Genomic DNA, 25,344 nt, shown 5'->3' with positions numbered 1-25,344 from the left:
ACTCAAAACGAAGGACACATTGTGGAGTAAAGGAGTTACTGGCTGCCATGACAAGAGTCATTTGTTTTACAACCCCATAGAAGTGCGTGCAGAACTTTCAGGCGCCCCTTCTTCTGGCATGTTATAACTACAGTTGTAAAATGCATTTAAAAAAATCTGCTTCCATTTTTTAGAAATTGCATTCACATATTGCAAAAAATAAATAAATAAATAAATACCCGGAGTGAAAACGCTGCGATTGTCAAAACTGTTGCATTTTTGGAAATTGCAGCATGTCAAATATACTGGAAATTCCGGCAGTTTCCCTACAGGTACAACTGAGGAAGGAAGTCCATAGAGGAAAACTGCAGACTTTCTGTGAAAAGCGCGGCAGGAAAAAATGTGACACATTTCCGCCACCACAGTACACCACAATTGTTCTCATATTTCAACTATGCCACTGCCATAGCTTTTGATTTTTCTGATAATGAAGGCACACAAGTTCATTTTCTTGTGGACAGTTTATTTTGTTTAATGGCACTATTCTGCAGTGCATGTAATGGAATTTCTGAGATTCACTAGCATACTACATTTATATAGATTTTATTTATGTTGTAGTTTCTATTTATTGTTCCCATTTTTACGTACATACAACTTTCCTACTTTTTGGATCAGAATCAGAGGATACTGGTCACATCCAAATCCTAATCCCAATGCATGAGTTAAGCTGTTGGAAAACGATAAAATATCAGAATTGTAAGACTATGCTTTTACTTACTGTGAGTTTTTGTATTTTTCCTGCTAATGAGGAGTGCAGACCGACGTGCTGGAAAAGTGAAGGTCTAAACCGGATTCGAAGATTGGATTTTTGCCTGTCACAATGTTTCTATATAAGAAAATAATAATAATTATAAAAATAGTGAAAGAAGTAAGGACTGACAAATATTAACAATTGTATGGCATTAAGCAAAAGAATAACCATCCATTTAAGGCTGGGACCCCACACTTTTGAAACACAGCTTTTTCTGTTGCAGATTTTGTTGCAGTTTTTTGAGCATGATAATGTGATATAATTGTGCATGTATGTGCATAAATAATTTCTGTACACGTGTCAGAGTGAGCGGAGTAAAACAGAATTCCATTGACTTCAATGGGTTCTGTCTTACGTGCGCTACCCATGACAGCTTCACTGTTTACGTGTCAGAATGAGCGTAGTGTTACTCCGTGTAAAAGCAGCCTTACCGTGATAGGCTAAAAAGAACTACAGAAGGAATAGCTGAATCAACTATTTTTCATTGCAATGAATTATTGAACTGCAACATAAAAGATAGAAGCTACCTGGAACATAAATATATTTTTCGTAAAGGGTTTGTCTAAGAAAATCCATTTTTATGAGCCTTATCACTGCATGTGGATATCATAAAGATTTGGGACTCCCATCTATGAGAGCCATTGATTGAAGCTGCTAATAGGATCAATAACAAGCAGACACTGTATAAAAGAGAGTCTTCACTACAGTCCTTCCCTGACTTTTCATACAGTGATGGCATGGTTTACCATTTTATTGCCTCTGAGCTGTGAGATGAGAAATTATGTTGCTATCTTGCCAATTCACAAGGGGGGAACACTATTTGATTCAGGTGACCCTAACCTATCTGTTGGGCTTGTTTTATAGGCCGGATTCTGAAGACAAACTCCTTTTAAATAAAATTGAAATATCACTACCACAAAACTTACTGCGTCTTTTTCTGGGTTACAGACTTTTACCCATAAGATGTGGTCTAGGAGCCAGTCAATAGGCTTCTCTTTGTAGAACATAAAGATGAACTCGACAATAAGTGTGATATCAGGAGCCTGAAACATCTTCCCTGCAACGATAAAAGAAACACTATAGCGTGACCTATACATCAAGGAGAGCAAAACCTCAGCAATGTTGTGAGAGGGGATAAGAGAACGTCTCTGTCTACAATCAGGGCTTGTATGAACTGCTATTTGTAAGGGGAGTTGTGTGACTCGGGGATTTTCACAATGTGCCAGTTGTCTACTTTTTGAAAATACATGAATGAGTTTTACAATATTTTTTGTTTTAGTTTTATAATTCAGTTTTTCGAACATATAAAAATTGTTCTGGGAGTAAAAAAAAACTGTGACAAGTTAACTCGTAGACAAACAATACTACAGAAGATATTTGGGGGTACGCACTTTAAAGGGGTTGTCCACTTTCAGACCAATATTGAGAGACAAAGGTTACTGCTTGTATAATAAAGGGTTATACAATTTTCCAATAAGGATGCTCTTCATTTGTTTTAGAAAGGTTATTGCATTGGGAACTGTATGTAAATACTGTGAAAAACACAGAAGCAAAAATGCGCCAAGAGCAGATTTTGGAAAGCACAGTTATACTAGTATCATTGATTTTATAACCATGCTGATTTTAGACTATGTATTAAATGTAGTCTAAAAGGACAGTTCTATATTTTCAATGGTCCTTTGAAAAATGAAATGGTGATATAGGTTTCCATGGATACAATGCATATGTCACATATAAAGAAGCTGTCCTCCTTCCATAGCTGGTGTTGTTATTTAGTGCTCATAGCCAGAGTAACTGGAGCTCACAGCGTATTATATGCCCATAAGAAAAGCGGAACAGTCCTTACCAATGAAACCCAACTGAGAAAACTCCAGTATCATCCACTCTTCATTAGAGAGCTGAAGTGCAAAGTTCTTTATTGTACTGAAATAATTTTGCTTAGCAACAATATCATCTTCAAGCTGTAAAGATACAGAAGGTTATTCTGTAAAAGCAATGCCAATACATTAAGGATACAAGTAAACTTACAATAAACCCATACAATGCAATATACTTTAAAGGGAACCTGCCTCATACAGTGTAATTTGCAGGCATCATGTTATAGAGGAGGAGCTGATAAGACTGATGCATAGATGTGGGGGATGAGATTCAGTATAACCTGTCATTTATGCATCTATATCTCTTGCTAAGTTTACACACAGTCATGTAGTAATAGGGGTGGTCCTACCAGTTACTGACAGCCCTTCATGTATGACTGTACATACAGAGATAGATGTCAATCACTTACTGACTTTTAGAATAAAGTACCACAATGGAATAGAATAGAATAAAGAAAAGTCTATTTACCTGGATGTAATAAATACCCTTCCTCTGAGCATACATCATTAGGAAACAATAGTCTAAATTTTGTTTGGTTCGCCATCTGCAACAAAAGGTTAAAATGAACATCCAAAATACAGAACACCAAGAAAAAAAATATTTTCTTGTGCATTGGGCATGAATGATATTTTCAATCCAGTGAATCACATACTGTAATGATTTTATGATGGATATAGTATCTGACAAAAAACCTCTCATAATAACATATATATATATATATATATATATATATATATCTCTGATGTCTGATTACTGTGCTGTGACTGTTCCGAGCTGTGCACCTGTGTGTACATCACATGACCATTGACTGTACGTCACAAGACCATGGACTAATTTTTATCAGAGGTAAACACGATAGCCCTGGCTTTCAATCAGGAGATGACTAGAGCTGTCACTCAGCAAGGTGTGACAAGGGGGGCATTCTATACAGAGAGCCTGGAATACAGCACATAAAGAGAATACCTGTATTGGCCTGGGCACTTTCAATCCAGGAACTAAGAGCATTAAAACTTGGACTTTGTCACATAAGAAGGTGTTTACATTGCTCACTCTGTCACGGGTCTGCAGTGATGTCGCTTCAAAACTGCAGACAGGCTCCCTATGAAAGACACTTCATATCTGTCCTAATTTTCAGTTTTGACCTGAGAGCAGATGCTAAACAGGACCTGTCACCAAGTACAAAATAACATACATCATTTGATTCCTGCCATGGCCCTTATCAACTTGGTATTTTGTTTTTCCAACCAGACCACCCATTCAAAAGATAGGACCCCCTGGAAGATTGTATGTAAATTATCTCCTATTCACCAAGTGAGCAGTAACCCTTTATTTTCTCAGAGGAAACTTACATATAATCTTCTAGGAGCCATTTCTTTTAAAGGGTGGAGAGACTTAAAAAAGACAACAAATGCCAAATTGTTCAGGGGCACATCGAGAATCAAACGAGGCAAGTCACTTGGCATTTTTAACATGGTGACAGATCCTCTTTAACCCAATACAATCACATTAAAATTGCAAAAACCCTGCTGAATGATCACTTTTTTATTGTAGATTTATGGCTGAAATTAATACTACTGACACACTCCTCGGGTGCTTTATGTGTATCTTAGCCATTCAGCGATCTAACACAATTTACCCTTAAACCAGTAACATTTATCCCCCTCTGCCGTCATAACTTTTTACATTTTATTTAATTGTAGCTTTACGAGACTTTGCACTTTGTGGGTACATAAGACTTTTAGATTAGTTTTTATTACTTTTTGTTTTGATTGGAAAACATCAATTCTGGCAACGGAATTTTAAGGTCTATGGCGTTTATCATGTAGAAACAAGACACAATGTACTCATTTTATTTTAGGGGTTGGTACAGATTTCGTGATACCAATTATGTGTTTTTTATTTTGATTAACTGGGGAAGGAGGGGGGGGGGTGATTTCATGAACAAAACTCTGTGGTACACCTTCCCCAGGCTTGTCTAAAGTGACAGTGACAGAATAATAATAAAAAAAAATATCTTCTCCTCTCCCTGCATGGTTTTCCTATTCACTTGTTAAAGAGAAAGTGCGATTATACAGTATGTACCTCTGCTTTAACCACTAATATCTAAAAACCTGTGTGGACTAAAAAAACCATCTTGATCTATTTCAGGAGGTAGAGCCGTTTAAAGATGCGTTTAAAGATGCAGTGTCCCTGAACGTGTTCTACTTGGGGTGAACTGTAATCCAGAGTCTGCCGGGTAGTTAAAATACCATAAATATATATAGGCAATCCACACTAATACATGCATCTGTTTATAAACTGACATGAGAGTTGAAACCGAAGTGTTTAATCCTGTAACATAACAGTGTATTGTATTACATACCTAACCCTTTCCTTGGAGTCTCCAAACGTCTCCTTTAAATTTGTTAAGTCTGGATAATAGGTGGCAGGTGGAGAAATCACTTCCACTAAACCAGAGCCGATTTCTGTGGAGAATCTAATAAAACAGAGAAATAATATTTAACGTTATGGACTCTGAGTGGGGCCCTCCTCAATAAAGCTTTAAAAAAAACATAGCCTTCATATACATCAAATATCTGGGCACTAAAGAATACTTGTGCCAAAATTAAAGGGAGTCTATCATCAGGAAATTGTCATTACAGTACCTTATAATACTCTTTACACACTTTCCAAATATGCTATTGTTGTTCAGCATTGCAGCTCCATAATCCATGAAATTACTCCTTTTGGTGTTTGTTATTTTCCCCAGGCTTTGTGCCATTGATCACCTCCTCTAACTGCTCCACAACTCAACCCACAAATTTCTGTTTGACATCTCTACCCGTGGACAACAACAGAGTGAAGCCTGAGTAGGATAAGAAATGCCCCCAAAGCCCTAATGTTAGGGAATTGCTAGTTGTGCAATTCCCTAGTGTTGCTGATGAAAACCAGGGAGGAAGGGGAAGACAGAGACCGTGAATCCTAAACTGAACCCCCCACCCCATCCCTGCCTACTTGCCTGAACTGCCCTAGGCGACAGATGACAACTGGGCATCAGTCCCTTCTCTGAATAACACAGAAGAAGAGTCAGCAAGCCAATAGTCAAAGCCAGAGAGACAAAGCAGTACCAAACTGTAATCCAAAAGAGTAGTAACAAGGGAAGCCAAAGGTCAGAAGTCAATAAATACAATACAATAACAAGAGAAGCGCTTAGCAAGGACAGAGTCTCAGGACTGAATGACAATAGCCAGCAAACCTGTGTGGGCTAATGACCTTTTTATAGGAAGTCCAGAACCCGCCACAGACTTGATTGGCAGATAGGCTGTCAATCACACAGGTAAGGCTAAGATTAACTATTACAGGAGCAAAGGGAACCCAAGGAGGAGATGAGTGTAGTGGAAAATCAATTACAGAGATGAAGGAGTAGGGCAGTGTTTAGTCAGAGCAACAAGAACCAAAAGAAAGTAATTATAACTGAACATGCCTCCTGCGCCGCAGCATGCAAGCGGAGGGTGACGCATAGACTTAAACAGGCAGAATCGTTACACCTAATTTGAAGTGATTTTCTGCATAATGGAACTGCAATGCTGAATAACAATGGCATATTTGGAAAGTGTGTAAAGAGCCCTACAAAGTATAGTCATTACTTTATCATTTTCCTGCTGATAGGACTCCCTTTTGAACTTGGTTACAAAAAATGCATATTTAATTTGTTTAATCCAATTTGTGCTTATAGCACAACTAAGTATTGTTTTTAGGAAAAATGCTTCCTACTAGAAATGTTGCAATTTTTGACATGTAATGCATGTTACTCTAGTAAGGCTCTATTAGCCATAAGCCCAGTAGAATACATTACAGATTCTGCTGTATCCGTAGTAAAACAGTCAATGATAACTTTAAGACTTTGCATGGATTATACCTGGCTTCTCAGAGAAAAAGGTCAGAATGGATAGAAAAAAAATAATAAAGGGTAGAAAAAGACTTCAAGCAGTGAGGGGAAAAGCTTTCCAGCCTATATTCAGCCTGAATAAAATAGGCTGTAGAGTAGTGCAGGATGTCAAAATCCCGCATAGGATTGTGAACTATTATAAGATGTAACAGCAAATGTGTTCTGTGGCACAAGATGACTGGCTTAACATGATCTTGTGATACTCTTTTACAAGATGAATTGTGGGTTGTCCCAGTATGTTCCTTGGTGCTGGAGATAATTGTGCCATTAAATTTGTCACCGATATCTCCCCACTGCCTAAGGCCAGCCTTACAGCTTAGCATTATCACTGGGAGGTAAGGAACGCCCCCGCTGACAGTACAAGGTTATGGAAGAGTACAGTCGGAGGGATGTTCTTCCCAGCCCAGCAATGACGCTAGGCTGTAAGGCCTGCCGTTCTGACAATGGGGAGAGATCGGTGCTGAAATTAATGGCACCAGTATCTCTAGTACCAGGGTAAATACCGGGAAAGCGGACAGTGTGCTGAATTCAGTTGGTTTTCTAGCTGTATATAAAACGGCACATTGATGACGACATGAAAGGTCCTCTTTTATGATAGAAATAGGTGGAAAAGATAATGCATGTCCTGCATCCCCCTCCATGCCTCTGACACAACAAATGAAGTCATTATTTTGCAAAGGCATAAATAACAAGCCAGTCTTTTCATAGCTCTACATGATATAAAGCAGAATATACAAGCAAAAAGTCCAGCATCTGCCAACACAAGCTGAAAACATGTTGCAAAAAGCATTATAAAGAGTATCAGATGCATATATTAACAGTCATAAATAATTTACAAGTGCTGCGAGTCACAAGTCATCATCCTGGCTGATAATGTGCATGCGATTTATGTACATACATTTATCAAGATGAACTTACTCTTTCTCTAAGCTGCCAACCACACTCTGTACATATTCAAGGTCTGTCTGGAAAGATAAAGTAACATGTCAGAGAACAAATAAAACAGATGCATTTCTATTGTTTCCCTTGTATGAAATGATGACTTTAAAGAGGACCTTTCATGGTTTGGGGCACAGGCAGTTCTATATACTGCTGGAAAGCCTGAATTCAGCGCACTATTGGCTTTCCCGATCTGTGCCCCGGGTAAAGCGCTATCGGTCCTGGTACCGTAGCTCTTCACAGTCAGAAGGGCGTTCCTGACAGTCTGTCAGGTACGTCCTTCTTCAAAGCAGCGCCTACCGCGCTGTACAGTGTGAGCGGGGAGGGACGCCCCCTCCCTCTGCTCACAGTACTTGTCCATAGATGAGTATTATCAGGAGGGGAGGGGGGCACTGTCGGCTTTCCAGCAGTATATAGAACAGCCTGTGCCCCAGCCTGTGCCTGTGTCCTCTTTAAATACATCCAGCTATGTTCACATACATAACCATATGTATAACAAGTTGTATGTTTATATACGGTTTGTCCACTATATTCAGCATATATGCTGGGGCAAGTATAGCATGTCCTACATATACATACACATATATACATTTGGTGTGAACACATACACATTTATATACATAAATATACATAAACATTTGGTGTGAACACAACCTAGATTTATACATGGCTTTCATTTTGTTTTATTTCATAATACACTAAGATAGGTCATAGAGCAAATACACAAAAGTTGTCAAACAGAACTGTGCATATGCAAATGTCACTGGTTACCACCCAGATGTGAAGGCAATAATACAGATTGCTATGCTGCCGCCCATCTTCAAGGCTTATTACTGAAAACTTACATATGTGCCCAAAAAGTATAAGTTGCAGTAAGGTATGACTTAAGTAAAGTGATCGGGGGGGGGGGGGGGAGCATTTGCCCACAGCAACCAATCCATTGTCAGCTGTCCAAGGTCCTTTTGAAAATAAAAGTAATAATGTGATTGGTTGTGTGAGAAGGTGACAGGCAGAGTGCTGGAGTCCATATATATCAGCCCCAGGTTTCTGACCTATGTGTGGTCCAGGGCAGATCTGGAGTAGGTCTCAGCCCAGGCATAGATCCTGGGCTCATTACTGGGCCATAAAAGGCTGCAGAGCCTGCAGTTTATGGGAGTTCCATGAGGTGAAAGGAGGTGTGAGGTTCTGTCCTGTAACCCTGAGTCTGGTGAGACAATATTGTTCCTGGTTTGTTCGTGTGGCTGGAAGTAAGCCACATGTATAGTTAGGTTAGTCTACTGTTTTAGTTAGTTGCTCAGACAAACAGGTTTTCATTCTGTTTTTGCCTGAAGTTAAGGCTGTATTTTGTTTTGTTTCTGTGTTGCCTGAAGTCAAGGTTTGTTTATTTTCCTGTTTTTTTCCAAAATAAACAAGTTTGCTGCACATTTTGTGTGTCCTTGTCTTGCCACTGCTTCTACAGAGCCACCTTCCCCACAATTGGTATAGACAACTGCTCTACTGTGCCTTCTCATGTAGCATTATGTAGTAAAGTGCACAACCTGCTACTGTCAGATAAGAAGGTAAAGATAAAAAACCAACAAATCCTGAAGACTACTTGTGGTGATCCTCTTATGATGGTGTAAGGAAGTGAGGCTAAGAATATACAATCCTGTGATAATGGCTGATAACAAAGAAACTAGGAAAGAGGGGACCCTATAGCAGGATTTAACTGCCTCCATTCAGTAAGGGCTCCTGATGGTGTAGGTGTTTTTTCTGGAACAGGCTGGTGTTGCTGGAGCATGGTCCAAGTGGGAAGAACTAACAGTTCCTCTCCTAAATGCAGCCCTAATCTGCCTGGAAATGAGAGAACCAGTGAGCTTGTACTGGCTAATATAGGTCATGTGATATAATATGGAGGTAGGCCCTAGAAAACTGAAACCTGTTCTAAAATATTTGGAAGCATCTGATATATCTAAATTTGGTGCAGACTGGTCCAATCATTTGACCATGCATAAAGAAAAGACATATGCAAGAACGTGCATATAAATATATTGAGAGAAGGCGACAGGCAGGTTGCTGGAGGGTCGGTACATTTCCCCAAGATTCCTCACATATGTGTGGTCCAGGCAGGTACGGATAATCCCTCAGCTCAGTTGTGAGGGCTTGTGCTTGTCACTAGCTATAAAAAGTTGCTGAGTTTTCACTTCAGGGCAGTTCCTGGGAGTGAGAAGAGATGCCTGGGTTTGTGCTGAAGAATGGAGTTCCTGGTGAGACCAAACTGGGACTAGTTTTTTGTGGGGACAGTAGTAATCCAGACGTACAGCTAGGTTTATTTTGTGTTAGTTAGAGCTCGGACGAGCAGGAGTTTTGTTTTTTTGCCTGAAGTTAAGGCTGTATTTTATTTGTCTTATTTTTGTACCTAACGTAAGGTTTATTTATTTTGCTGTTTATTTTTTTAAAATAAACCTTTATTCACCAGACAACTTTGTCACTGTCTCTGGCTGTTTGGGTCCACACCACTGCCTACCAAGCTACCTTTCCCACATATATATATTATATTTATATACACACACACACACATCAGATAAGATATATACACATGTACGATGTACTTACTTCCCCAATGAAGACTATTATAACACAGTCAAGTTTTTCTTCTGGAGACAATTTATCAATTAATGAATGCAGAGTCTCGGTCAAATAAGACTTAACTTTCCGTTTTACAGTTGGGATGCCCATTACAATTGACACTGGGAAGAAAAATGAAACAGACAAAAAAAAATGGTTTAACTGACAAGATACCCAAAAAAAAAAAACATTGATGTCTAAGAAACCAACAAGTTACTCAATGACTTTACATCGCCCTGTAAGAGCTTGCTTGCATATTGCTGCATCTATGACCTAACAGTCATCAGAAATTTAACCCTGCTGGATTACAGCATGACCACATCAAATAGCATTAGTTCCAAATAGCAGCACAACATTTGCAATGTTAATGTCACAAAGCACAATCTGTGTATAGCCATAGCTGAAAACATTTGCTCTTATACACATTACACCAAGTATCGGCGTCCACCACCAGGGCACTGAGAAATGTGGTTTTCATCGCAATTTATTTATTTTGGAGTCTTTATCTGTCTCCTTATATATGGTACTCTCCTGATGAGCTTGGTAGACAGGGTAATGCCAAGGGAAACGCGTAGAGAGGAAATTTATCGCAATTAGCTGAGGCGAGGCTACATTGAGGGCTGCAACATTAGTAGCAAATGCCTATTGTAATGCCCCGAGAGCATTAGAGTGCAAATATGGACAGGGACATATGATTATCCTAGTCTCTGGCTGACCCAAATATGTATCTATTTATGATTGATGTGGCTCATCACTAATATCCACATGTAGTATCTGGATCAGGAGGTCATTGTATATTAAGATTTATTTGCTGTGACGCTGAGGTAGCAATTGTAACTTTGTTACTAAAAACCATCAGGAATAACAAGCGGCTGCCTAAGGGTCCATTCACACATAGTAACGTGCTGCAAAATCACGGCTGCAAAATAACACGGCATATACGATCCAGGCTCCCACTGAAATCAATGGGAGCTTTTACGGCGCGCACAGTCTCACACGCCGTATACGTGGCACATGACACGGCAAGTTACTCCGTGTGAATGGACCCTAATAGTCACAGCATTCAGTAGTGGGAGGGAAGTAAACTGTGGACAGATTACTCTGTGATTACCTGGGAGTAAGAGATCAATTCCCTCCTATACCCCACAGAACTATACGCTTCATACTACTACCTGATGAGGTTGTAAATGAGGTTTTAGTTTAGGTTATAGTGTGTTGTTGGGACTGGAACTCCCAGTTTCTTCATACACGTGGATGATGAGCACGCATGTGTATTTTATCAGAAGCGTCTATATCTTCAGCCTCTTGATCAGCAACTGATTAGTGAAGGGTGTTTTGCAGCATTGACCCTTAGTCCTCAAGCAGCTGTTCACGCAACATGAGGACTATGCAATAGCAAGGGCCATATGCTATCACTATTGTTACACCACTATATATGTGTAGTAGAGATGAGCGAGTACTATTCGAAACTCCCGTTTCGAATAGCACACACCCATAGGAATGAATGGACACAGCCGGCACGCCGACTTTGCTGGCGGCCGGTCGCTTAACCCCCCTGCGTGCTATTTTTCAATAAAGTTTTTTGAGTTTTCTCTCACTAATTTTGCCATATAATTTAAGTAATTGTAATGTTTAAGGTCCAACCAAAACTAGGCTAAATCTGGATCAGCTGTAAAATATCTATACCTATCTATGGCTGGATCACACACAGTTAAAAATAGATCTGTGGAGTAGATATACTGAACCTCTGACTCAGACTGCTCTATTTTTCCTGACTCCGATTCCTGTTCTGACTAACACTCTTTTATAAATGGCTTGGTCAGTCAGAAGAAGCCCCTCTAATTCATTAAAAAGTCAGAGACAGAATTTTTATTAAGCCTCACTTAGCGTTCCGCAGCAAAAAAAAGCACTGTGGGGGAAAAAACGCAGTGGCAACCCATCTCGATTTTTCCCACATCGCTTTTCACAGTCTGCAGAGGTTTAATCTGTGGACTTTCTGATTCATTTATACCTATAAGAAAATCAACAGCGTTTCCGTAGGTATAATTGACATGATGCGATTTTCAAAACCGCACCAGATTTTTTTAAATTGCAGTCTGGCCTCAGGGATAGAATCCCATCCACCTTGCTGTGAATATAAAACGCTGCAATTTATTCCACACGTTTACACCACAAGGGGCCGTGGCCAAAAAGTACATATGCAACATGCCATGTATCTAATTAGATAATATTAATAATTGTATAATATATAACTGTATACTATAGTTAACTTTTTTCCGACTCAGACTTCACCCAAAATTGGTCCTGACTCTGCAGTCCTGATTATAAAACACGTTGGAAAAACAAAAGCATTTTTTTAAAAAGAGCCATTTTGCCTTTTAAAGAGGACCTTTCACCACTTGGGGCACAATATGGAGTAATACACCACTAGAAAGCCAGCTTTCACGTTCTGTGCCCCCGGTAAAGAGCTATCAGTGCCGGGACCGTGGCTCTTTACTGTCAGAAGGGCATTTCTGACAGTCAGTCAGTGACGTCCTTCCTCACAGCAGCGTCTATAGCGCTGTACTGTGAGAGGGGACATTCCTTACCGGCCAGCAATGACGCTGAGTGGTAAGGAACGTCCCCCCCAGTACTCGTCTATAGATGAGTACTATCAGGAGGGGAAGGAGGCGTTCCTCACCGCTCTCACAGTACAGCGCTATAGGCGCTACTGTGAGAAAGGGCATTCCTGACTGATGGTCAGGAACGCAGTTCTGACAGTCAAGAGCCATGGTACCAGCACCGATAGCTCTTCACCAGGGGCACAGATCGTGAAAGCCTATAGTGCTCTGAATTCAGTGCACTGTCAGCTTTCTAGCAGTGTTTTACACCGCATGTGCCCCAGGAGGTGAAAGGTCCTCTTTAAGTCAATGATAACTGATTTAAAAGGCAAAAAATACATGCCGATTTGAAAACAAAAGCAATTTTTCTAATCCGTTTTTTAAATGAATTTCAAAAATCTATTAAATCAGCCGTTTAGGTATAAAAAAAAAATCAGCCCACTGAAGGAAAGCTGGAAATGAGAGGGAACAAAAGACAGTGGGAAAAAAAGAAGAAAGAAGGAGAAAAACACTGTGCACTGATGGTTTTGGCAGATATGAGTTATGCATTTATCTTGGAAGTTCATACCTCCTGTTCTTCCAAGACCAACCTGCACAGCAGGCTGGAGGCTTCCTTCATGGTTTAATAAATGAGGCATATGGTAGTATATATTTGGCACTTGAAGTGATTTTCTGTAATTTAAATCCTTCAACAGTTTTTGAGCTTCATCTGAAAAAAAGAAAAAAAAAAAACACTAGTTAGGGTTGCATGATAAATGGAATTGTGGTGAATCAACAGTAATAACACATTGTACATCCTGACATCTAACACAACCAGATGGTTTACATAGGCTACACAAGAAGACCTCCTTATTGCTAGTACTTCCAACTTCTAGTTTACCGTAATTTGGAAAAAAAAAAAGCATCCTATAGTTTTAAGTGCTTTATATGGTTTGGATTTCTGTTTTTCTAATAAAAAGCTCCAAATCCTATTCTTCCTTTGCACAGCCACAGAGAAAAATGATAAAATCCTAATTGACTGCAGCAACCAGTGACAGCATCTGCTGAATACAGGTTTCTCATTACATTGACTCGGACATACAATATATCCTTATAGACTGTAAGCCCTTGCAGGCAGGGCCCTCAATCCCACTGTGTCCAAGTATATGTTGTGTACTGTATATAATCCCTCAAATGTACAGCACCATGGAGCTCTATAAATAATATTATTTATTATTATTCTATATACAGAGAGCTCCACCTAGCGATGGAAGGTATGCTGCAAGAGTAATCGGCACAAAATTTTAGAACTAACAACAAAATGTTGCTCACAGTGGATCTGTGGACAAACTACATTTCCCATGATTCATCTCTCTGCTCACACTCTCTGTGTACCCTTCCCTTCTCCACTTTTCCATGCAATGAAATCAGAGGAAATAAATGACTCCCACATCTGAGGTAACATGCTGATGCAGACAGGAGACTCATGGGAAATGTAGTTTGTTCACAAATTCATTGCATGTAAATAACCATAACACAAGGAGTCTCAAGCAAATTAAAGCCAAGAAAAGGCGGCACAAGAAAACAGTGAGTATTTAGCACTGTTGTGGGTGTATTTGCAGATAATTTTTGGAAACTGGATAACCCCTTTAAAAACCTTCCACCAACTCAACCTATGTGTCTGAGCACACATGTGCTACCTTCCAGTTCCGTCTTATACTCAGAAAAGAAGAATTGGAGGCTTGAGTATGAGGGAGGAACTTGCAGGCGTTGCATGCGTAGTACACTTGGACACGTTCTAGACTACAGACGTGTACTGCACATGCACGGGATTTCGGCAGAGATCACTGACATCAGATTGGATGATGCAGATCTATCTATGCCCAGGGACCGAAACAAGAAGACTGGATAGGCGTGTTTAATGATAACGTGGCTGTGCTCAGGGATTGATGACAACTCCCCCTGTGCTCTGTGAACCTCATTTACATATCAGTTAAAACAGCTTTTTATGCCCACCCCTGGGGCTCATCAACATTTCAAAGGTATGAATGGACATGTATTCATAGCCTGTACAGTACTATAGCAGTGGTTTACAGTGGCTGGGAAGGTGACAGCCTTCCACTAAAGCAGTATTCCAATGGGGAAAAAAAAGAAATAATCAGACTTTAAATAAAAGTACTTTAACTTTCAATGGCAGATGATATTTTAGCCAATCACTAAAAAAAAAAAAAAAAAAAAAAAGCCCAATTAAAACTTCTCCTTTTTTGCTGAACACTGTTGGCACTGAATACACCCTGTAGTCAATCTTCATCAAGGAGCATGCCTTCTCTACTGTGTTTCCCCGAAAATAAGACAGTGTATTATATTAAATTTTGATCCTAAAGATATGCTATGTCTTATTTTCAGGGGATGTCATTTTATATTTGTGTGCTGCTGCCACCACTGTGCTACACTGAAATGTGCTTGATGTGCAAAGACTGTATGAAGAAAAACATTGCAGCCGACTGAACGCTGTGTGCTCTGTGTGCACAGGAAAGCTGGCTGCTGTGATACCGTACATTGTATCCACTGATTCTGCTGCTGTGGGATGAGCTAGGAGAGTGGACCCCACCGCCGCATACAATGCTTAGTGCATGCACAGCGGGCATCTCACAGCTCAGGAACAGTGGATACAACGTATCGCAGCAGCATCAGCAGCCGGCATACCTGTGCACACGGAACATCACGCACAGTGTTCAGCCGGCTGCAATGTTTTTCTTCATACAATCTTTACACAGAAAGATATTATTGGGGGATGTCTTACTTCCGGGGGGTGCCTTATATTAGGCAATTCAACAAAACTTCTGCTATGTCTTACTTTCGGGAGATGACTTATTTTTGGGCAAACAGGGTATTTCATCCTTATAGCTGTTTAATATATGCTACATAACCATGGATGCTCTGCTAGGATAGCACAATCAGGATCAGAGCATGAATAGTTTCTGATAAAGTGGACCCTTCACCACTTCCACCAAATCCCATGCTTAGCACCTGTTAATAGGCTCTGCTCCACTGATTGTGGCACAATTGGATTTTTTCTAGCCCCCACCATTTCCAAGCAACCAGTGCAGTAATCTTTGAGGCCTGATGTGCTACTTAGACTCTGTACTTTCAGGTGGACAGTGTGAGGCAACAGGGTGAGATACAGAGCTCCAATCGAAGTTGAGCAGTGTCAGAGCTCAGAATCGCAACCATTGTTTACTTCTACCTGACAGTACAGACCCTATATAGTATGTTACTGATGTGGAACATAGGGAGTGAGAAATAAAAATAATAAATAAATCAGAGAATCCAGCTAGAATCAAAGATGCAAAGAACTGGACATAGTGGAGGTGATGAAAGGTCCTCACGAAATATCTGCAGGATCTTGCTGGGCAATTTGTTCCCTGGCCTATCATGTATCATTTTTTTCTACTGCTAATAGCCCTATTACGGCTGCAGCACTTTTTGCATTTCTGAGGCAGCCTCCAACCTCATCCATTATCACTTCTACTGGTTTCTTTACATGTAATCCTGACAGAAGTAACTGTAAAATAGCAAATGGCTGAGAAAAGCTGAAGTGAACATAATATAGGAGATCCAGACACTAGACTCCAAATACAGTACATAATGCATCTAAAAAGATCCCTGACACAGGATCCCTACTAGATAGGAATGTTGATAATGGATGACAAGATAAGATAGGATAGGATGGTCCTTGGGTAGCCCAATCGGGAAATTTCAGAGAATATATATTTACGGATATGGGGATTTATATCATGTGTATGGTTTTGTAGAAGATACTCTTTGAAGGATTGTTATACCTACCTTGACATACACTGAGTTCACTAACTTATAATCCAGATGCAATATCTCTTGTATATTGATACATTGATCTCCTTTATCGACATGACATTATATGTGACCCCTGACATCCTGTACTTTTCAAGAGGGATACGCATTAATCCCTGAATAATGGACACATAGAACTACTCACAATAGGGGAATCCTTTATGATTCTGCAGATCCAGATTGGTTTATTCTTCTAGATCAACCGTCTGCTTTTAGATGTGAGAGATCGCTCAATATAGCTGATCGCTATGTATATTGTGAGTAGCGATCATGTGACTTTGGTGAACAGCTGACAGGAGGACTTGACACGCCCCCACGATGATGTGGATGGGCTGGACGGACGGTGAGATACTCTATTGGCCGCTCATCTGGCAGTCGGCGAGATGGGGGCGTGTCCATGGTGCGCACGGCACTATATAGTGCCGTGAGGACGGAGGCAAGACGTCAGACACGCTAAGTATCGGGGCACACCATCAGTGCCCCGAGAATTGCAGTTTTTACTGCACATCGTTAATGGTGCTTTCCCTTTCTTTTAGGGTTACTATACCCAAGATACAGCTCCTGATGAGCCTGAGCTTACAGGCGAAACGCGTAGAGCCAGTTTGTAGTAACCGTGAGGTCCGAGATAGGGGTATATATTGCATCCTTGGGATCTCGTTGTGTTAGTGGCGGCCACCAATTAGCCACCAATCCCTATTTATAAGCGCAGGGTAATAATAATAACCAGATACCTGTGACTTTGTGGGAATAGGGTTAGTTGGGCAGCAGTGATAGTCTATAAAAGTCACACTAGAGCTGCCTTTAACTATTATGGCAATACTGGTCTGCTTCATATGATCTCAGAGCACCTATTCAAAGCTATCTCATTTTTTATTTACCATATATGTTACCAGTTTAAATTGGCTAAGCAATGTTACAATGAGTCAATGTAACTTTATTCTCAGCCAACTCTGAATAGTTGTGAGTGTATATTCATGGTGGAACACTGTGTCATAATAGTGTGTCCACTTTTGATTCTCATCAATACACATAGAACGGCTGAGTGTTCACTGAGGGAGATAATAGCCTGCTCCCATACAGTGGTTTTCACATATATGGGTCTTATATATGTAGTATGTGTGGACGTTTTTAGCCTATGTGGCAACTAATAAAGGTTATATTTTATTATCATCAGTTTATACACCATTCAGCCAACTGTGAAGCACATATTTAGTGGTTGAAATTAACCCCTGTGAAAATACTGACACAGGAAAAGAGAGATCTGAACATATTCAGGAAACCTACTTGCTATGCAGGACTAATATACCATCATTGATAACATAAAGTAGCTAGTTAAAAAGTAGAGAGAACTATTCAGACTCTCATTATACTCTCAATGTTATGAGAAGATGCAGACTCATCTCACTGCAGTGTAGAGGAAGTGAAGAAACCTCTCCCGGCCCTTCCTGTGAAGTGAGAACTACCCCTCCCGTCCACTTGATTTGTGAATTTGTTGGTTTATAAAGATGCACTTTCTGTAGTAATGGAGTGAGCAGCATTAACCTATTGCCAGGAAGTTTAGAGAGGATTTCCAGTCAGAAAATGGCAACATTTTTTAATAAAGTGCATTGCATTTTGGTCCAGAATCACATGCTCTGTTAAATGAGGCTACACTGTCTGTTAGTGGCCATTTAAGCAGATAGTCACGTGCTACACAGTACAGGACTGCTCACTCTGGCCATTGTAGACTAAAGCCCCATGTACACAGGGGAATCCGGGCTATACTCAGTACTTGGCAGAGTCAACACCTGGGAAGGTAAGTGAAGTCACAATTACAAAGCAGACAGTTTATATGCATGGTTCATAAAGGTTTTTTTTAAGATTCAGGGAAAATCCCTTTAAGATATGGCAGCATTCCAATAAGACTGCTTTCACACAAGTATATTTATCACCAGTATATGCAAGTCTTATTTGATTTGTAAAAGCTAATGTTAACTAAAGAGGTGTTTATGGGTGTGAAAAATAGAATACATGCACTACTTTAATCTGTTGTTAAGATGGAAACGCCTACTGAAACCTCTGGAGCTGGTTCACAACATGCATGTGTCTATACACAATATGGCATCCATATTGCATAAGTATTACATCTGTACATCAAAAGGTTTTTTATGTAATTATAAGGAAAATCCACTCAGAACTCAAGTTTGTCATGTGCTCTATTCAGGGATTCCATGTGTAAGCCTCTCAGCTCTTTTTATTCTTGCCGCTCTATGTCTATATCGCACTGGAGCCACTTCATAGTGACACATCAAAGCCAACCTTGGTGCTAAGCTAGCCTTGCTTAGGTACAGGTGGCAATGGCTAAAGCTGTCCATAAGATGCTGCAAACAGGCACCACTGGTAACAAAACAGATGGAGAGAAATCTAAAATCAAGATGGCATCTGATCACGAGGCTGCACTGCAAGAAATAATACATAATACATAAAAGAGGTAAAGGAGTGACAGTGACAGTGGGACATGTAGTAATGAAATGTTGTTTTTCTACTTAATGTCTTCAGTGTCATGGAAAAGTAATACAAATCTGTTATTCACTGATATAATATGGTCTATAATACATCTGTATTGTGGTTCCGTATTATGCACATTTGCAAACAGACTTGTATGAACTAAGCTTTATTTGTGCAATATTACTGAATACGAGAGGCTGACCATGGGCAGAGTAAGCTTCATCCTTATATACATGTTTGACCAAAGTGTCAATGCTATATGCTATAGGTATACACCCAAATAATGAGATCATCATTTCATTCCGCGCAGTCAGCAAACCTATCCTATTAGATAAAGCCAGGAATACTAAGAGAGGTTAAAATAATGGCCTACAGGGGATTCTGGCTGTATGTCATCACAAATCATTGGCCTGTATGTAATGTGACATCTGCAAATAAGTATAATCTCCTGTCAGTATACACTGCTGAGACTGCAGGCAAACACTGGCCCATTTCTCACTATTTCCATAGAAAAGAAATATCTTAATGGAATCCTCTCTCTCACATCCGCACAAAAATACAAATGCATAAAATAGAGTATTGTATATATAAATCTGAAAATAATATCTGTATTCAGTAAGATGACTAAAATACTGGAGCCGTGGAAATGCTGGGCCTGGGATTACATTTATTTATAGAAGGCTAAGTATATGAGGGAGAACAAAACAGCACATACAAAACAATCAAAACAGGAAAGGCTGAAATAATGGAAAAAAAAACAGAACATAAAAACCCCTGTCCCCCAAGATCATTGCCGCTTTTTACATTCAATATTCAATTTTCACGTTCACCATAAAACGTCATTGGAAAGGTTTATCATTTGGCAAGGGTATTAGAAAACCAGGCCCATTTACCTGAAAAATGACTTAAAGCATCTCTGCTCCCATTGGCCTCGGACACGGCCCTCCGGAATTGTTCCAGGATAGCATGGAGCTCTGAGGAGCGCTGGAGAGTTCTATGTTCGGCAATACGTAGGCGTTCCTTCAAAGCATGAAATTCACGCTGATAAGCAATCAATTTCTCTGTAGAAATAAAATCATGGCAATAGCTTTCTATTAGTTACATTTTATGTAGAAAGGAGTAATAGCTGTCTTCTTTCATTACTACAATAGAGAATAATCCCCCACCTCCAGATTTCCCTAAAAAAAAACCTGTACTCAAAAATATAGTAATTTCAATATCAAATACTGGAACACAATAGAAATGACTTATTTTATCACCCAATGGGATATATGCTATACTATATATTTTAAGTAGACAGTTTTTGTACAATTTTTTTCACTTGTATTAAAAGTTTTACGGTATAGTCAAAGGATTTTCCAATCAGGAAACAAAATGGTTCCAGAGTGGGTTAAAAATACACCTTAGTAATCCACTGGCACGCTTGTTCTGACTGCTCTCAGGTTCCCCCTGCTCTCTACTGCTCCGGTCCCATCTCAACACACACCAAATATTTTAACTTTTTTTTTATTTAACAGTAATTTTAATTGAGAAATTTTTTCCATAACAAGATATAAAACAAACAAAAGCAGAAATGGTACATCAGAGAGAGGGAAAGGCTATGGGCCAAACCCTCATACAAGAACAGAGATAATGGGGGCCAACAAACAACCCAACAAGACAACAAAAGAGAAAAGAAAGAAAAACAATAACAAGAGAAAGGAGAGGGGGAGGGAAGGGAGAAGGGGGTGGGGTGGGGGAGAGGACGACCGGATTCAAACACCACGTAGAACACAGTGCGTATCCCAAGGGGTCCAAATGGAGTGAAAGGCATACAGAGTGTTGTCTATTTTACTTTAGTGGGGACATATGCAAATAGAAGGGGCAAGTATTAACATACAGGATGTACTGCTTAGTGCTGGCTCAAACAGGAGTTTGGAGGGACCACTCAATAGGTGCAAGAGTTAAGCCAAAGGGGTGCTGGTAATAGATTCCTTTTAGGTAAGGTCATGACTACACAAGAAAAATAGTGTCCATAGTATTGAATTAAAAAATACTACAAGTGTACAAGTAGTTTGTACCTTATTCTACATCATTAATAGAATCAGAGAGGGGCAGGATAATCAGATAGTCCAGATTTTAAGCCATTCATAACCAAGGTAAGGTAAGTCACTATCACTTGATGTTTTTTTTAAAGAGAGAAAATGTCACAATTTTTAGAGCTCTAGGTCCTAAAGGGAATAGGTTACTCAAACCAGACTGGGCAGCGAGAGGTTGCAGGAAACCTACAGCAGATATTTGTCCGCCTGCCTATGAGGGATATTTATGAAATGTTCTTAAAGGGGGTTCATCAGCATCAAAACTGTTATTAAACCAGCCCCTGTACCTTACAGTGCTCTGAACTGAGCACAGTGCTATAATTCGTTTGTGGAATGGCTACTTGATTTTGACAAAAAAAAAATGCTTTTTAATCCTATGCAAATGAGCTAAGAGTGCATGGGGGAGTGTTCTGGGGTGGCCACGACTCGTGGCAAGTTCTTCTCCCTGCTTAGGAGCAGATGAGGGAAAGCTCAGATTATTCAGTATTGCCAAGAGAAGAAGATCTTCCAGCAATTCTCAGTCACCCCAGAACAAACCCTCTAGGCACTCTTGGCTCATCTATATAAAAATAAGAAGCATATGAAAACACTGTGTTCACCTTAAGGTACTGGGGTTGGTTTAGGCGATTTCACACCTGCGCCCTGGTCTCCACTTTGCGGGTTTCCGTCTTCTGCCCGAGAAACTGGAAACCGGCAGTCAGTTTTCAGACCAATCATGTCCGCCTGTGAGCGTCTTCTACATCTCCGCAGCGAAACCAGTTTTTTAAACCGGACGCAAAGTCTGACATGCAAGACTTTGTGTCCAGTTAAAAAAAAAACAAAACTTTCGCCGCGGAGGCCAAAAGACGCTTACACGTGGACACTGACTGCCAGGTTTCCATCTCCTGTCCAGTTTCTCAAGCAGAAGACTGAAACCCACAAAGCGGTGACCGGGTGCAGGTGTGAACTCGCCCTACTATGTTATGTTTTGGGTACCAACAGTTTCCGTTTACAGAAAACTGTCTAAGGCCCCGTTCAAATGGGGCAAGAGGGGGTGGATTTTGGCACTGAATCATAATCCACCCCCTCACAATAGCGGTCTATGTAGGCCGCTAGCTTACTTTTTTCCCATGAGCTGCTCTTTCTTCAGGTGGATTCCGCAGCTGATTCAGCCGCGGCGTCCGCCTTGTGGCAGAACGCTCCGGACTAGGCCCATTCATTTGAACCTACTCCGGAATGGGAAGCCGAGACTGTCGGAAGCCGTGACAGGTGTATTTTAGTCCTATTCTGACGTGGCTTTCCCCATGTGAACTATGCCTTATTTGCTTATAGCAACCAATCACAACAGATTTCATCCTGTATTCTGCTCTTGAAAATAAAAACTGCACAGTGATTGGAGCAACGCACAACTAGATATGATTTTCTTTAAGGCCAGGGCCCCATGTGTCATAAACCGGAAAAAAACACTGTGTTTTACAGCCCTTGCAGAAAAATATGAGCATCAGACATGCTATGATTTCCAAAACCAGTGTGGTTTTGGAAATCGCAGCCTGTCAATTATACCAAAGGAAATGGCAGCAGTTTCCCTATAACTATAATGGAAACAGAAAGGGCGCAGAGGAAGCCCCTGCGGAATTTCCTTGAAAAGTTCTGCGGGAAAAAAACATGATGTGTTGCCATCGCAATTTTTCTCGCAGTACTTACTTGCTGCAGCCTGCTAAGACAGTTTTTGTGCAACAACGAAGTCTGTCAATTCAGGATGCCCAGAGATAGAGCAGAAATATGCCGACAGCTTCCCATAAAGATTCCTGATTATTCCTATATTTTAGGAAGACTACACAAATGCCTAAATGTCAAATCATAGGAGTTTTACTGTAATATGGGAGAATTGTTATAGTTGTTCTGTTGTGCCAGTGATCTCCGCAGTGCTAATAGAGATACATTTATTTACTGTTATTTATAATAGTGTCACCATACTCCATAGAGTTGTACATTCACATCATTTCTAGGTGAGGCTTGCAAAGTAATTTGGCTAAATGTTTGTTTAGTCCCATTCATTTTCAGAAGTAGTTACTACATGGTTAATTGAGCGTCCTGTGTGAAATTCCTCTTATTTGCCAGCAGTTTGTCTTTTTTGTCTTTGTGGTTTATAAATATACACTGTAAGCAAAAGCGGAACAAAGTGAACAATTTTAGTGGAGAATTCTGTGATCAGCGACTTTACAGCTTACTGAATAAAGCCGCCTGCAGACCCGTATTAATTAGAATTTCTGCAGCTCGATCCAGTGGGAATAGTGTCGGCCGCCTATATGCATCAAACAAGTGTATCTTGAGAAACAGATAGAAAAAAATAAATAAATAACTGAAATAGGAACTAATATACATTTCATTGGTTGTGAGTAAGAGGAGAAAAATTCCCAGATTGCTACATTTTAAAATATTTGTGTATCATCATAAATATTTTAGGCGCACAGTGAGAGTCTTACAATTCAAAGTTTCTCAGAAATCACAAAAATGTGAAAACTTCAAAATACTTACTGTACAGAGCACTGAGCTTAGCACATAGCCTGGATACAGGAGCTGCTTATGCTATTGCCACAAATCATCTTTTTAGTCCACCATTACCATCTAATGACTAATATGGTTTTTAAAAAAAAAATGCTTTGCTTTTTATTAAATTGCTAAGAATACAAATGAACTGAGCCTTTATGAGCTCCTGTGCTGAATGGGTCAGAGCTGCTTGCAATGGATGAGGAAGCATGCAGGCTCTTTACACTAAAGGCACAGGAAAATCTGCAGGCCCATAGTAATTTGTTCTTGCCGCGTGTCCAGACTGCAAAATGGACAGGAACAGGACTGTGCTGAGTTTTGTCCCAGAGCTCACAGCAACCTGTACCGACCAATGATAACATAGAGGTAGGTCTATGAGGCCATAAGTAATATTGGGTCACTGGGCAACTCATTAACAATACACCTAACACACTGACACAGCACATGTTCATGTGCAAGGACCCGAATAAAGACTTATATTGTGGAGTGAAAACATTTTTCCAATAAGCACAGTTCTATAATAAAATGTATAAAAGAGTAGATATTGATGGCCTATCTTTACGATAACTTATCAAAACTAAATCAGTGGATCAACACTCAGCATCCCTATTGTTTAGCTGTGGGGTGTACAGAGCTGGAAGATGACAGCTCTGAATACCATGTACTGGATGTTCTGGGGGTAATGCCACACAGTTCCTATTCATGTGAATGCAATGTGTTCAGTAGTAACTATGTTAAAGGGGTTGTCCCATCACAAGGATCCTATCTATACCGCTTGTTAATGTGGATGTAAGACTTTTCCTAAATACACTGCTTCAGCAAAACTGCTTTGTTTGTCCACTATCTTACTTTATTCAATTGATTGTTGACACAGCCCTTGACTTATCTGCTCAAAAGTCAAGTGATGTATCTGCTGCTCTCAGGGGGGAGGGAGGAGGGGCTAAGTGCACGGGAGCGAGCCTGTGTATCTAGCTATTCCTGTGTCTACACCACGTGACCTAGGTCCTGCACTCAGATAGGGGAGAGGAGCTGCTTTCATTTCTTCTGTTCCCCCAGTTATCAGGCTAGCTAATTCAATTGTGTTCATTATGGCAGAGACAAGCAGTCTCTGTATGTAACACAGAATGGAGTTGCTCCTGCCCGTACTTCATAGTCCAATATTGTGCATACAGTGTTGTTTGAAGACCTTTGATTACATCATAGGCCCTTCAGCCGCCCCATAGGATAACGCAATGCGGTGGGCGGAGCTACACTTTAATTTGGGTGCGGAGCTAAACGGCAGGTTGCATGTGAAACCCCGCCCACTAAATTATGCAAGAAACCAGGAAGAAAGAAGATTTTACAGCAGTGAAGACTGGTGAGTATGTGACGTGGGAATACCCCTTTAAAGGGTTCCTGAGTTTTCAAGAAAAGTCAAAATATGTGCAGGGTCTGGCTGGATAGTCTGTTCTATAAAAGTCTTCATATATGATGTCCTATCAGTTTTTCTGCTGCTCATAATATGGCAGCAACTAATTTTGCTTTGAGGCTGTGGGCATGTACAATACAAAGCAGTCCCCCCCCCCCCCCTGTCCATTAGAACTAGTTTGGTTTGTTTACATGAAACTCTGCCAGCAGTAACCGTATAAGAGCATACAAATAGCTGAGAAAATCCCAGGT

The 25,344-nt window shown here is 40.2% G+C and overlaps 2 protein-coding genes across 4 annotated transcripts in view; both read right to left on the bottom strand.

The window, feature by feature from the left end:
- The window catches only part of INPP4A (inositol polyphosphate-4-phosphatase type I A), a 528,838-nt gene that overhangs the window by 451,313 nt on the left and 52,181 nt on the right, over nt 1-25,344 (bottom strand). The window lies entirely within an intron of this gene.
- The window catches only part of MGAT4A (alpha-1,3-mannosyl-glycoprotein 4-beta-N-acetylglucosaminyltransferase A), a 67,390-nt gene that overhangs the window by 19,344 nt on the left and 22,702 nt on the right, over nt 1-25,344 (bottom strand). For all 3 annotated transcript variants that reach the window (XM_075265193.1, XM_075265192.1, XM_075265194.1), the window contains exons 3-11: nt 19,972-20,139; nt 13,311-13,451; nt 10,131-10,264; nt 7,515-7,561; nt 5,031-5,144; nt 3,137-3,212; nt 2,637-2,751; nt 1,717-1,847; nt 758-865 (exon numbers count right to left, since the gene is read on the bottom strand). In XM_075265193.1, the coding sequence (XP_075121294.1) occupies nt 758-865; nt 1,717-1,847; nt 2,637-2,751; nt 3,137-3,212; nt 5,031-5,144; nt 7,515-7,561; nt 10,131-10,264; nt 13,311-13,451; nt 19,972-20,139 (1,034 nt within the window). The remainder of the gene's footprint in view (nt 1-757; nt 866-1,716; nt 1,848-2,636; nt 2,752-3,136; nt 3,213-5,030; nt 5,145-7,514; nt 7,562-10,130; nt 10,265-13,310; nt 13,452-19,971; nt 20,140-25,344) is intronic.

The sequence above is a fragment of the Leptodactylus fuscus genome, chromosome 2, assembly GCF_031893055.1.
Source record: "Leptodactylus fuscus isolate aLepFus1 chromosome 2, aLepFus1.hap2, whole genome shotgun sequence".
NCBI classification, from domain to species: domain Eukaryota; kingdom Metazoa; phylum Chordata; class Amphibia; order Anura; family Leptodactylidae; genus Leptodactylus; species Leptodactylus fuscus.
Note: the sequence above shows the minus strand (reverse complement) of the source record. Positions and strands in the feature narration are given on the sequence as shown.